The sequence below is a fragment of the Trachurus japonicus genome, chromosome 4, assembly GCF_045865225.1.
Source record: "Trachurus japonicus isolate A0001 chromosome 4, Traja_1.0".
Classification (NCBI taxonomy): domain Eukaryota; kingdom Metazoa; phylum Chordata; class Actinopteri; order Carangiformes; family Carangidae; genus Trachurus; species Trachurus japonicus.
The window spans coordinates 16,282,565-16,296,241 of NC_140910.1; the positions used below are offsets into that span (position 1 = coordinate 16,282,565).

The window sequence follows — 13,677 nt, forward strand, 5'->3', positions numbered from 1 at the left end:
TGGGATAATTTGAACAAACACATGAAGTCATTCTCCGGCCCTGCCTATTAAAAACAACTTGAGTTAGTGCTAAATGTCTTAAATGTTTTTGGAATAACACGCCTTGGAGAAATACGTGACAACGATTCCACTTTGCATGTTTATGTCGCTCAGAAATAGCAGCGGGAGACGTACGAGTTCACATTGGGTGCCTGCTGTTGTTTGTCATGTTGTGTTACAGCAGATGAGTGATCAGGAAAACATTTATTCACCTGGCTCCATGTGAGGTGTCTGAGAAAGTCTCGTTCTATTTTCACTTTGTCAACAGACTCATTAGAGGCACTGTGTGAGTGGTACATGAAGGTATAAATATTCACAGCTACATTTTTTTGAACACAATTCATCAATTCATTTTGCTCTTTTACAACAGTAGGCTACTTTTACAGCCCAGCACAAATACATCGCCTCACAGTCTTCCCATGTTAAATATGCAGTAAACCACAAAAAGTAAGAGGCTTGTCTGGCTGTTTGGACTCACATTTGTTTCAGCGTTTTCTTTCTCTTTCCCTGTAAAAGATGTCAGCTTGAATCATTCTGTGTGAACAGACGAAAGAGCTCCTCTAATGTGTTTCACTTAGTGAGGCTACAAGGCTGTCATGGTTGTCAAAACGAAATATAACAACTGGAGAGATTTGTGCCTCGACAAAAAAAAACCTGTTATGGTGTTTTGGAGAGTGGGAGATTTCAGCAATTTCTGTGAAAAGCCTTGATGAAAAATGAATTGGTTTCAGGATGTTTATGGAGGCAGGTGGGAGCAGAGGTCATGGAGTCTGTTCTCTACCACGCAGCATCTGTTACTATACAGCTATAACCACAGACACATAGACATGATCTCCACTCTCCTGTCACGGCGATGCTACTCTGTCTGGCTTCTTCGACCACATGTGCTGTAGGAGTTGTTGACCATCTGTTTGTTTTTCATTATCTTTATGAAACCATCCAGAAAACCTTCCAGTGGGAGGAAGTGTTCAAGTCTTTTACTTGAATAAAGGTTCAATAAAATAAAAAGCCTGCATTACAGTGTTAGAGAGGTAAAAGTACAGCTGTAGCCTATCATCAGCAAAAAATATGAACTCAAGTATTAAAGTTTAAGTATTTGTTGTACAGAAATATTTCCATGTGACTGAAATGACATCATCCAAAAAAACATTTGATTACTAATGCTGTTGTAGCTGGATGAAGTGAAGTCAGTTTAATCACAGTTGTAGTGGTTTCTAACTATTTGGTCAGGCTCGCGCTCCAGATGACTGATAAGGCACGGAAGACAGAATATTAATGAAATACTGGATCATTTCATTTATTAAGGCCTTGAACAATTATTTTGATATAATGACACACACATTTAGAGAAATGAATCTGAAACATGATAAAGAGCTTTAATACTTTTCTTGAAAGAGAGCCAAAAAAAGTTGGAAACCACTTCACAAATCTTGTGTGGTATTTTATAAGCGTATTACTCAGGGAAATTTTTAATCTGAAAAGTATTCAGTGACTATAGCTATCTGTTATAAATGTAAAAGTCGAGTAAAAAGTATATTCCTCCCAGAGGGTTGTGGAGTAGAAATATGTGTAGCATTATAAATTCTCTTTCCAAGATGCATGAATGTAAAAGTATCAGAAATTCACATCACACGGGGCTTGAACCCATTTAACAAATCCCCAGATTTCACTCATCTCTATCCAAACATGGCCTCCCTGTGGAGCAAACACTATCTTTGGTCAGAGAGCCTCGGAGGCGAGGCCCCCTGATGTGAATTTGAGTGTGACAGAGGGTCAAGACAGAGCCTCCTCTGCCGCTGCAGGTGCTGTTTGCTCAGGGCAAGCCGACGTGCTAATCCTGCAGGGCGTGCAGGATGCAGCCGAGCTGTCAGTCGCTGCTGCCTGCATCTTGTGGAGATGACGAGGAGGAGCGAAATTCCACAGATCCGCAGACGGCCAGCGAAAAAACCCGACTGCAAACTGCTGACATCAGCAGCACCAGGGCTAAAGCGTCCTTATCACGGGCTGACTGTGTGTGAGGCCGTGCCCAAAAGGCCTGACTGTCTGAGATTCCCAGTCAACAAGTGTCAGAGCCAACAGGCGAGACTGCAGTGACACATGGTTTGTTCCATGTACAGACACAAACCACCAACATTGACTGTTTTAGCTCACGCCTAATGTTTCCCTTTATTTTAGCCCCAAAATAAAAAGGTTTTATTTGTCTGGCATTTTCTTTTACAACATCTGAACCTCTTTCACCTGGAGCATGTCAGACTTTATCAAAGCAACACTGAAACTATTTCACCTGAAAATCGTTTTTATTGTCTTCAAACACTGAAAGTGGCCCCCTGTCTTTTACACACTGCGCCCAGCTGGACTGGTAATGCACTCTGTATTGCCTTCTCACACACACAGCAAAACATCACGCACCAACCTCAACATCACTTACCCAGCTATAAGAAGTTATACTAGTTCACTGTTCTCAGTATGTTCCTGATGTCAGAGCTGTCGAAGTGACAAAGGAGGGCATTGTTGGAGGAAGAGAAGAAGGGAGAGTAGCCGGACAAAGGACCGGACAAGGATAAAGACTTGTTGTTCCACTGTCAGTGAGTGGGGCTCAGTTAACAACTTGTATTTATGACAGTCCTGTAAGAGGGAATTAGACTTACACACTACAACTGGCCACTATGAATGGCCTTAAAGCTGCATTCATTACAGGCCCTTAATCACAACACTTCAGCATCTTATGATTTCCTATTTACAAATCAGCACACACTGAGGAACATTATTATTCTGAGTCATGTTTCTGGCCACCTGAAGAAAATAAGTCCAGTATTCACTCTCTCTGTTTTGTTCTCCATGAGGATCATACTTGTCTCTTCAGCGTGTTACATCTCCCACAAGCTTTAGTCACAAACTTATTCTGTCTGCTGTTTGGAGGTGGGCTGACACTGTCCAATAGGTTATTTTAGTTGCTGAGAGAAACTCCAGAGTCTCTGGGGTTGGAAAAGCTAATCCAGTTCTGACAGTGTGATCAACATTATGCCAGTGTTTGAGTCAACATCAATCAGAGTTCATTTTACACTTTCGGAGAGGTTTCAGCTCATCACTGCTGCGAGCCTGCAACTAGATAAAGAACAACACAATCAACATTTTGTCATCTATGACTAATCAGCCAGTGATGTCACACCGTGGTTTTCATCAACCAAATAATCAGAGTGTGATTTTCCAGTGCTGAGTTTTCATCAGTGTTTTATTTTGGGTTGACAAGAACAGATTGGAAAGTAGTTTTCTCCCCATAGAAGCTGATTCAGCTCCGCAGCAGCTGCTTAGGACTAATAAAAGTGTTAAATTAACCCCGATGTGTATAAATCTGCACATATATCACTAGTGACACACTGAAGTGTTGGTTTTAAACGCTCCCTGCTGTGTGTGTGTGTGTGTGTGTGTGGGTAAAGTCTGGAATATGAGCTTGTATCGTTAGCGAAATGATTTGAACGCCTCAGCGCTAATGTGTTTCACTGTCTGGATACATGGTCTGTGTTTACTTTTTAGATCACTGTTTGTGTATAGCAAAGAGTAGAAGCTATTTGTGTGAGCACAGTGGAAATGACTGAATATTTTTCTCTCCTCCTTGGTAATATAAGAAGGAAGAGGAATCTGTGCTTAATGACCCCTGTACTTTCCCTCCTGGAGCTGCTGTGTAAATATTAAAAGAGTCAACGGCCTGTCTTGGTGAATGCATGCTGTTATTAATCCTGTTATTGTATTATTTTTGGGCTGGGAAGTGGGAATGGGCAGGGAGGAGGTCCGGATGAGACTGCAAACACAGGAGGAGAGGGGGGGATGAGGGCGGACAGGTTATTCAGCTGAAACCCTCCAGTTATTTTGGGTCTGAATCTGGTTCTAAATGCCCGTATTGTTTTATGGTATTTTTACACCTGAGTGTTAGACAATGTTTAGGGGTGTCTCCTCTCGTAGCAGACATATGTTCATCTGTCAGGCTGCACGAGGAGGATGCTTCACGGCTCCAGACACATACATATAAAAACACACGCACACATACATTCAGAAGTGCAGGAGCAGACATGAGACTGTCGTTTTCTCCTGTAACACAAAATGTTATTCTACTGTGAAAACAAGAGGAATGTACATGTCAAGTGGTTGTTTTTAAGATTGGACAAGATTGGACAGACATGTCCAAGACTTGCCAAAGATTTCCGCTGATTGAGGAATTTTAATAATTCAATACCAGCTAAAACCACAGAATTTCAGATTTTCTCTTTATTCTCCAAATAACACTAGTTTATAATTAATGTGTGGTGTTATGAACATTTAATATGGTCTATTTAATAATAATCAAACCAAGACTGCAGATAACAGACTGTGCAGGAAAAACTCAACACCCTATGATGAAGCCTTCAGTTCAGTGCTCTGAGAACAACCTCAATGTATCTGTTTCCATCCAAACCACTTAGGAATATATTATTTGCACCTCATTTCAGTGACGTTAATACACCTCATAAATGTAGGAGGACAATATTTTAGGCTATATTTTGTATTAATCATTTGAACTAGCAAAAAAAGAGAGAAAAGCAGTTATATAAATATGATAGAATAATAATATTTACCCCCAAAATGCAGTGTACATGTATAAAAAAGCATAACATTTAAAACTCAAGTAAATTCAGATCTATTTTCCTCTCATGTTTATCAATACATAACAGCTTAGGCCTACCTACTTCAAGATTTCCAGCCAAGCCCATTTTCAGTCCCGGCCTCAGTCTATCCTGACGACCTTGCCTATAAACACAAACTTTAAATGTATCTAGATTCAGCACTTGAGTAAATGTGTGTAGTCAACTTAAATACAAATAGCCTAAATAAATACAAATTTATATGCTCCATTAGTGGTCATACTGCCCTGTCACTGTAACCAAGTGCACTGCATAATATTGGTTGAAAGGGGACGACACTGTGTGGCCGAGAAAATTACTGCACGGTGACAATCCGGTAACAATCAAAGCTTTTCACGATTACAATTTTATTTATAAACTCCAACAAAGAGGGGCGAATTTTCACATGCCAAATCATAGGGGAGAGATTGTGGATGCAATTTTATCGTTAGTATTTTTGTTTATATTTTGTTTTTGTTTGCTGTGTGACGCGCGGTGTGACGACATTCTCGGGCGACGAAGCACCTGAAAAGCAGGAGCTGCCACTTTCAATCAGCGCTGCAACATCTACCAACCAGGGCAGGAAGGAAGATATGGCGACTGGTTTTAACTTCAGTGTTGTTGTGAACCTGGCGGTTCTGTTCGTGCTCGTCTCGGTCTGTGCCTCCGACCCGGCCGAGCAGGTGAAGACGGTGGAGTTCAACGTCAAACCGGGAGGAGTGGTGTACACCTTCACCGAGGCGATTGTAAGTGACTGAGTCAAAGTAGGCAACACATTTTACATTTTACACTGTTAGCTCACGTCTTTAACCACCTGCTCATTGACAGCGGCACTGGTGCTGCTCAGTCTGACTCGTCACCGTCCTTTTTAAGTTTTAATATAGGCTAATGCAAACCATGTTGCTGTTGTTGCTGTGCTCGCACCAGTGTTCCTCATTAGTCAGCAAATGTAATTCTTACAACTGCAGCGAACATATTAGGAGTTGCACAGTGTTTGACAATTGAGTTTCTGTCATTCAGTTGTGGTAAATTTGATATAATTTGACCGTGAAAAAACGCATAAAAGGAAGAAACTACATTCACTGTGGTCGCAGTGTGATGACGACACAGCCCGTGAGAGGCTGACACGTCGCTGCCACAACGGCTCCGCTGATTGGTTCACGGTTCAGATGAATGAGAGCTGCTGTGTTTGATGCAGTCTATGGTTTGATGGGATGTTTGTGCTGAGACTGATTACTTTAATTTTTATTTTTCTGTCAATTAATAATTAATATTCACGTGCTGTGTAATTGATAATATATTTGTCCATATAGCCTAATCTAAATTAATTAGAAATCTGCATCTAATCAAGCAGACATTTTGACTTGACAAAGCAAACATTAATGGTGGCACTGGGTAGGGCTTCACAATATGATGTAAGACACTATTATCATACTAAAAAAAATAAATTGTACAGTCAGAGTTAATCAGACAGACACATGATCATCTCTCTCTGAACATTGACATTAAGGAGCTGTCAACCTGTGTGTTCGCGCTTCTTCACACTTGCAGAACTATGTTGTGTGTCTTATTTGGTACATTTTTATAGGAGAAAACACCCATCAAAGTTCACAGGGGGCCCCTCTGTGCGCCCTGAGTGTCTCAGTATATTGTCACAGCTACATGGTCATTAGACCTGCTCAGGTGGTGGAGCAGGTCTATCACATAGCCCAGCCTACACACCTACACTCAGGTATAGGACAGTACCGTACTCACATCCTCTGATTGTGTCAGCCGATAGCGACTGATGGCTGTCTGTCTCATAATTATAAAAAAAATAATCAGCAACATTTCTTATACTAGTAGTAGTACCATCCTTTATGCTGCAGCAGTGTACCCTGTAGCCTACATGTTGCCTCTTTGCTGATGGTTCTTTTCAGTATAACATAATTACCATAAATAATAATAATTTTATTCATATAGCGCACTGTTCAAAAACAAAGTTAGAACGTTTTTACAACAAAAACTGAAATGTTTTCCTAACGGCTGTCATTTTGCCGTCGGCTGACGTTACACTGAGTATTGTCATGTCTGTCTAAAACACCTGTGTTAGACTGCCGTCAGAGGTTCTCATGGTGATTTTACCTGCTTAGTTTTTACCGAAAACTCAGGCTTACAACTTATCCTAACTTTGATCACAGAAAGTTACCCGTGTGTGTGTATTTGTATGTCTATGTAAGTGTTTGTGTGTCTGGCTGTGCTTCACAGAGACTTAATACAAATGTGTTGGGGGGGAAAAGGGGTCAGAGATATCAGAGGAGTCGCTGTTCACTGGGCTCAGCTGCCTCTGGCCTGAAGCTCAGAGGTTGCCAAGTGGAGAAAGAGGGTGATTTTCTGCCTCGGTGAGGGTCACATTATGATATATATAATTTCCCTGGGTCCTCTTAAAACTGTAGGAGAAGCGAATTGAAATTTGGTACAGAAGATGAATAATAATAAGAAAGAGGAGAATAAGAAGAAACACACAGGATACCAGTAGTGCCTTGGAGCAGAGCCCAATGCCACTGATTACTGGTAATAAGGATGTTTTGTGATACTGATAGGCAAATATATGCAGAATCAACCTAACATTGGAAGCAATGCCCTTCATACCCATTACACCAGACTAGACTAATTTACATCAGACTTTGTGGAAGTTTTCAAAGCTGCTTTCAAAAACAAAGCGAGGTTTTTATTTTATACCAAGTGCAGTAACCAAAAAGGAAAATTGAATCAGTAGTTAATGTGACCAAATTCAGAACGACCACTCCCCTCTGTATACTTGTTTGTTATTGGCTGGTTGTTGTTCCAGTGTCTCGCTGAACTTTCCACAGTTGTCTGTCTGTGGGTTTCCGCTGTCTCACTGTCTTCTGTCTCTTCATGTGATCCCAGACCGACTCCACGGTGCTGAGATCAAGGCTCTGCGGGGGTCAGACCATCTGTCACATGAATCCTTGTTCTTCTTGTCTCTGAAGATAATTCTTTATGACTCTGGCTGTGTTTGGGGTCATTGTCACTATGATGAATTTGATGCTAATCAGACGCTACCCTGATGGCACCAAGTGATGGATAAGAATCTAAATCTGATTGATTACCCAACCCTGTTTTAGCATTGATTCTTACTCACGATACCAGGGATGTGAAACTGGCACACATAAATTAAATTTGCACTGCGACTAACGACATATTTAATTATAAAGTAATCTGTTGAGTATTCTTAAATTATTCAATAAATAATTGAATCTACAACATCTGTTTGAAAAATAGCTTGAAAAATTCATTAACAAAATATTATTTTTCTGCCAAATGATTTATCAGCTAATCATTTCATTTCTAAACAAAATGCAGCCATGCAGAGTGACGGTGGTTATTTAAGTAGATTTTAACAATCTACACTCACACACACGCACACACTTATGAGATTGAGCAGCAGGCTGTTCACGTAAAGCTGTGTGGCACAAACCAGAGGTGAATGGAAACTACTACTGAATACCATGTCAAATGGATTGATATGTTAACAATGGATTTAATACGCAGGCTTAACCACTACCACCATGTTATGTTGCGCTCTTTTATTACAGGGGGACCATGAATGCTCATTCACTTACGCTTCACAAGGGGGAACCAATGAGGTGAGTCTATCTCACTGTCGGGCGATTAGTGACTCATCATATCATTGATTTTTAATCACGGCAGGTTTGAAGCATGAATGTTCCTTTGCTTTTGTGTCAAACAGCAATGGCTGATGAGTGTGGGGCTGAGTGACGATGACAGACTGTTTTCCTGCTCCGTGTGGAGGTGAGACACACACACACACCACACAGAGAGAACGAGACTCTCCTTCAGTTCAGTGACCCTGATGTTCAGTGTCTTCATTGAGAAAACTGACCCATCTGTCTCTGTTTACACTGCGCTTAGCTCTTTGATTGTGATTAATTGTGACAGTCACAGGAGTAATACAAAGAGAAACAGACCAACAAAGTTTCCAACATCAAATGTATTCAAGTCTGCTTTAATAAGTTAATGAATATATGCAAATAACTTAGAGTTGATAACATTTTTTTTTTACCTTTCTGTCAGGCCTCAGGGGAAATCCTACCTGTTTTTCACTCAGTTCAAAGCTGAGCTGAAGGGAACCAAAATTGAATATGCCAACGCATATGTAAGTATAAAGAAACACTGTTTTATGCAAATGTTTTTTATGGCCTCAGCTTGTCCTCATTCTCAACACACAGTTTGACCGAGCACACAGTTCGAGCTGAAAGCTTTAGTAGTTTGGATAAGTGGTGCATTCAGAATAGGAATTAAGGTAACCGCACACAACAGAGCTGCTGCATGATTCAGTTGAGTTTATGTTTTTGCCTCTTTCTGCTGACTCAAACTCAAACCTCCATTTTCAGTGCAGGTTCCTCTTAATACCGGTCTGACCCACTAACCACTGTGTAGTGTATCTTTAAAAAATGCATATCCCTAGTCCTCAGTGTTGTAATTTGTTGGAAGCCAAATTGCACCACATGCCTGCACAATATAGTTATTAATACTCCTGGTGTAACGCATGATGAACGCTCTCCTGTGTTTTTGCTCTTCAGCTTTTCTCCCACTGAGTGATTAGTTGGAGTGGAGCTCGTGTTAGACAGCAAAAAGAAAAAAAGCTCACAGGACTTTTACCACCAAACAAAGACAAAGTGTGGTAAAGCGTTTTTCCTTGATATTACCCTGCAGTTTCAGGCGCCCTGTCAGAGTGGAGATTAAAGCTTCTTCAGAGCCCAAATGATTTTAGAGGGTAGAATTTAAAGTGTCTGCACAAATGTCAGAAAATCAAGGCAAGGATATTGTTGATGATCATTTTTTTGCATAGCCTGCAAGTAATAATCCCCCCACCTATGCACCAGCAATACAGGAATACATTTACCACTAGAGTTAAGGGCTAAAACTCATGGCAGATTTTTTTAGCCGTGCAGTTTCTCAAGTAAAAACAGCTGTCACCATCTTATCTCGGTTTCTGAGACAGAAAAAATTGATTAACATATTACTCATTTTCCTGATGCTGATTCTGTCCTTAAAAACAAAACATGCATTTTAATTTCCTAACGCCCAAGCAGATCTCTGCTGATTTCTTATTTTATGTGTTCAACCAGGGATATTCAGTTTACGATCGTATAAATCAGAGAAAAGCAGCAAATGTTCCCATTTGAGAAGCTGCAGCCATGTTAACGTTCACACTTTTCCCTGATAAATGTCTAAAACAATTATTCCCTTATCAGAATAGTTTCATCTCTAGATTTAGATTTAATTGAATTTCTTTTTTTTTTATCCAACCATATATTCGTGTTATCAAACTCACAACTTGCCAACAAAGTGTCTGCCTCTAAAAGTTTTTACTTTCCCAAATTATTCTGATTAAATTTTCTGCAGACGTCTGGCTCTGGGACACCAAGTGTCACTTCACATCATCGTCTCGGAGACGGAGCAGTGCAGAATCTGGCTGACTGTAACGTCCTGAGCAGAAATGAATAAAATTCGCTGTCACTTGTACTTTGGACCTGTTTTTTTTTTTTTTTTTTTGCTTTAGCACAAGTCCCCTCCGCCTCTATACTCATGTCTCCATGGAAACCATGCGAGCTTCACCCGTCCTTGCCCCATTTAAGTGGTGCGAGCTGCACACCCCAGCCCAACACATCAGAAACAACAGAACAACCAGAGTCAGGCAGGGTAACACCAAAACTTTTTATTTGTCCTGGAAGTCAAACTCAGAATCGTTGTGTCTTTGCACATAATGTTTCATGGAAGGTTAATGTCTGAGCTCAGTCGCTTAGCGGAGGTCTGCCGTGTCTGATGTGGTCGTCGGTGAAGTGAAGCACACCTTGACACGCCTCCTTCCCCCAGCAAGGACAGTCCTGACATTCGGTCATTAGTGAGAGCACATGTTTCCTCCTCCCGCTCTGTCTCCATGCCCTGCAAGAAGAAGACAAAACACACAGAAAATCACCTCACCAAATGATGGGACAGGAATAACCTCGCATACACAAACAGAGACACCTGCCACCCCCACGCAGCATCTCCTTGACCTTGTCGTCACATCCTCCCAGCTTTTCCCGGCCCGTCTGCTGTGAAAAAAAACAACAACTAATATATAAAGAATTGTCATCTGCTGTGCCGCCTCTCATCCTGTTTATTTTTCTCTCTCCTTGTTCCTTTTTCCTCCCATCCTCCTCTTTATCTCTCCTGCTTGTTTGTGTCGCCAGTCGCAGACAGGACAGAGTGATGTGCCTTTGAAGCCGGAGGAATTTACCGTAGGAGACTCAACAGGTGAGAAATTGATTGTATTTCCAAGTGTTCAATCAGCTTTCTCTGCTTGTCAGGTCAATCTGTTACCGCCCCCCCCTCTCTCTCTCTCTGCCTCCCTCTGTCTCTCGTCACGTTGCGAGTTCCCTGCTGGTTCCCTCTAAAGCATATGCTCCAGCTGCGAGTGGGTTGCCATTTGTCCCCGTAGCGTTATTTGTTGTTATTCAGTTTCGACAGAAAATCCCCACGGTGGCTTCGGTTCCAGACTGTGATTAGCAGCAAGTCACACCGAAACAGCAATTGACTGTAACTTCCATTTTCAGCAGATTAGACTCTACGGTGCAGAGGGCTCACATATTCAAAACCTCTCCAACTACGGCACTTCATAAGGATAATCCCACCTCTGGAAAACAATACCAGTCATAATTCCTAGGGATAGACTCCTTAACATTTGTGCAATGGATAAGTTGCTTTAAAAAAAAAAGAAAAAGAAAAAAGATGCGATAGAAGTAACACCAGGGAACAAACTGTGATTAGGAGGTTGCAGATTGTCCACAAGGGGGAGCTGTTTAGTCAGGTACAGACCGGTTTTCCCACAGACAAACCAGCTCCACCAATCGGAAAGAAAAAACTTGTGCGTTTTAGAGCCGACAGATTGAGGTCGCCACCTACAGGCAAAGAAAGTCACAGCTGTTGAGTAAGTGATAACGACAAAAGATTTTAGATCCAACACCACGTCAAGCTAATTGTTGAACTTAAGGAGTTGGTAGCTGTTTTGCTGTTTTGCCTCGCTCCTAGCCGTGACCCAACCACGGTTGATGCCGATCTTTTTTTTACGTCACTCTTGGAGGGCATCGTATGATGCCGGTACTAAAGGGTTATCACGTTGCCCTGGTACAGTGCTCTATTTTATCAAGACTGGTTGTCTGAGATTGAAGGTTTTCTGAAAAGAGGTGCTGTGTTTCCTGAGCTGCATCAGTGTGTGACAGTGGGGCAGTGTGTCTCTGCTTCCACTAACCATGAAGGTGACAAAACGGGAGCAATGGGTGCAGGTACAGATGCTCTTGCCAACCGTTCACAGTTTGTCAACAGAGCAGCTGCAGGAAATGAAATATGGGGTTGTTAGACAGGTGTCGTATCTGCTCGGAAAGAAAGCAATTAAGTGCTTCTCCAAAAATACTGAACTATTCCTTGAGCATTTCTTAGACCAGTGTTGTTGTGCTACTGGAATAACCATCCATCCACAGACAATACCCAGTTCCTCTACTTAACAACAGATGTATATAAGATAATACAGAACTAAGAATAACATAGTCGACCTGTGCTGCTAATTTCTTTCTCTCTCTATCACACACACCTGTTTCTCTTTCTTTGGACAAACGGTCCAGAGTAATAGAAAATTCACCGTGAGCAGAATAAACCCTCAGGTCCTCTTTAATCTGCTGGTACTTTTCTTGCCAACAGGCAGTGCAGGTTGGACTGAGCCGCTACCTCTGCAGCTTCTACAGCTTCTGCAGTCAGACAATGCTGTTTGGGCTCAGCTGCTTTGCATCACTGTCAATGTTTCTATCTATTCTTGTTAATCTACTGTCTGTGACAGCAATTAACTCTGCCTTCTGACTTCTAGTGACCCACAACGATGGAAAGTTCAGCGCTCAGCTCTCCAAACTGACCGCCATCGGACGGACACGACACGACGAGCTGTAATTGATCAGAAGTCGGACTCGGCTTCGGGGTCATGTTGTGACCAATCAGAGCAACTTGTTGAGCCGAGTCGGCCCACGTGTTCCAGCTCAGTAGCCAATGAAGGATGGATGTCCGAGACTTTTCCCTGAGTGACAACCAAAATTTGAAGTAGGATGATACTGACTCACAGCACAGAGTCAGTACCTTAATAACCTGGTATTTTCTTACCACAATGGATTTATGTTTCTTGGGACAAAAAGAATAAAACTGCGGTGTGTCGGCTGACTGTTATGTTGGGTTATAAAAAAAACAAACATATTATCTTAGTTTAATTCCTGCCATAAGATAAAGCGCTTCCATAGTTATTTCTTAGTTTCTGAGGCTCAAAGATTTACAGAGAATAAATCTGCCCTGATCAAAAGGAGTCATATGTGAATGCATAGGGGATTGGTCTCTGGGGGTTTTACAGTATAGATAACATATTTAGAGTAGGGAGGGATTTAGCCATCTTGTGTAATCCTGAGAGGAAAGTGAGTAATCCCCAATATCGTCATCGCACAAACATAAACAATTACATTTTTTCCTCAGTCTCATTCCGTTGTGAGCTGCTGTCAAGAAGTCGCCATCTTTCTCTGTTTCTCTTCATCTCTTCCACATAAGTCACAGCACTCATCTGATCCTCCCAAATCGGTATTATTTGTGATAAGATTTTGTGGTGTTCTTGTTTTCGGCCCGAAGCAACACTTGTAATTAAGCAGATTGCTGCATCATCATATGGTGCTAGGAGAGTAATAATAAACAGAAATACCCTTAAGATCATGTTTTTGAACACACTGTATCGTATACTTGGTCAAATCTCAAAAAATAGCGATGGAAATTAGTTGTAAAAAAGAAGGAATAGTCCTGAAAGATCATATATTTTATGTGCACACAAGATAACAAACTGAACACAGCTCATACACATCATAAAGTCTTATTGATCATCACATCAGAT

General features: G+C 41.4%; 1 protein-coding gene across 3 annotated transcripts; it reads left to right on the plus strand.

Annotated features, from left to right (window-relative positions):
* The first annotated feature begins 5,199 nt into the window (after positions 1-5,199).
* mydgf (myeloid-derived growth factor) lies at positions 5,200-12,962 on the plus strand. Of its 3 annotated transcripts, none has more exons than XM_085774376.1 (6): positions 5,200-5,440; positions 8,294-8,344; positions 8,449-8,510; positions 8,793-8,891; positions 10,966-11,021; positions 12,625-12,962. In XM_085774376.1, the coding sequence occupies exons 1-6, from the start codon at positions 5,288-5,290 to the stop codon at positions 12,702-12,704; spliced, it is 501 nt and encodes a 166-aa protein (XP_085630502.1). In that variant the 5' UTR covers positions 5,200-5,287; the 3' UTR covers positions 12,705-12,962. The 3 variants fall into 3 exon arrangements, with proteins under 3 accessions (XP_085630502.1, XP_085630503.1, XP_085630504.1); XM_085774377.1 differs by having other exon boundaries at positions 8,793-8,874; positions 10,958-11,021; XM_085774378.1 differs by lacking the exons at positions 10,966-11,021; positions 12,625-12,962 and adding an exon at positions 10,128-10,247 and having other exon boundaries at positions 8,793-8,874.
* Positions 12,963-13,677: the final 715 nt, after the last annotated feature.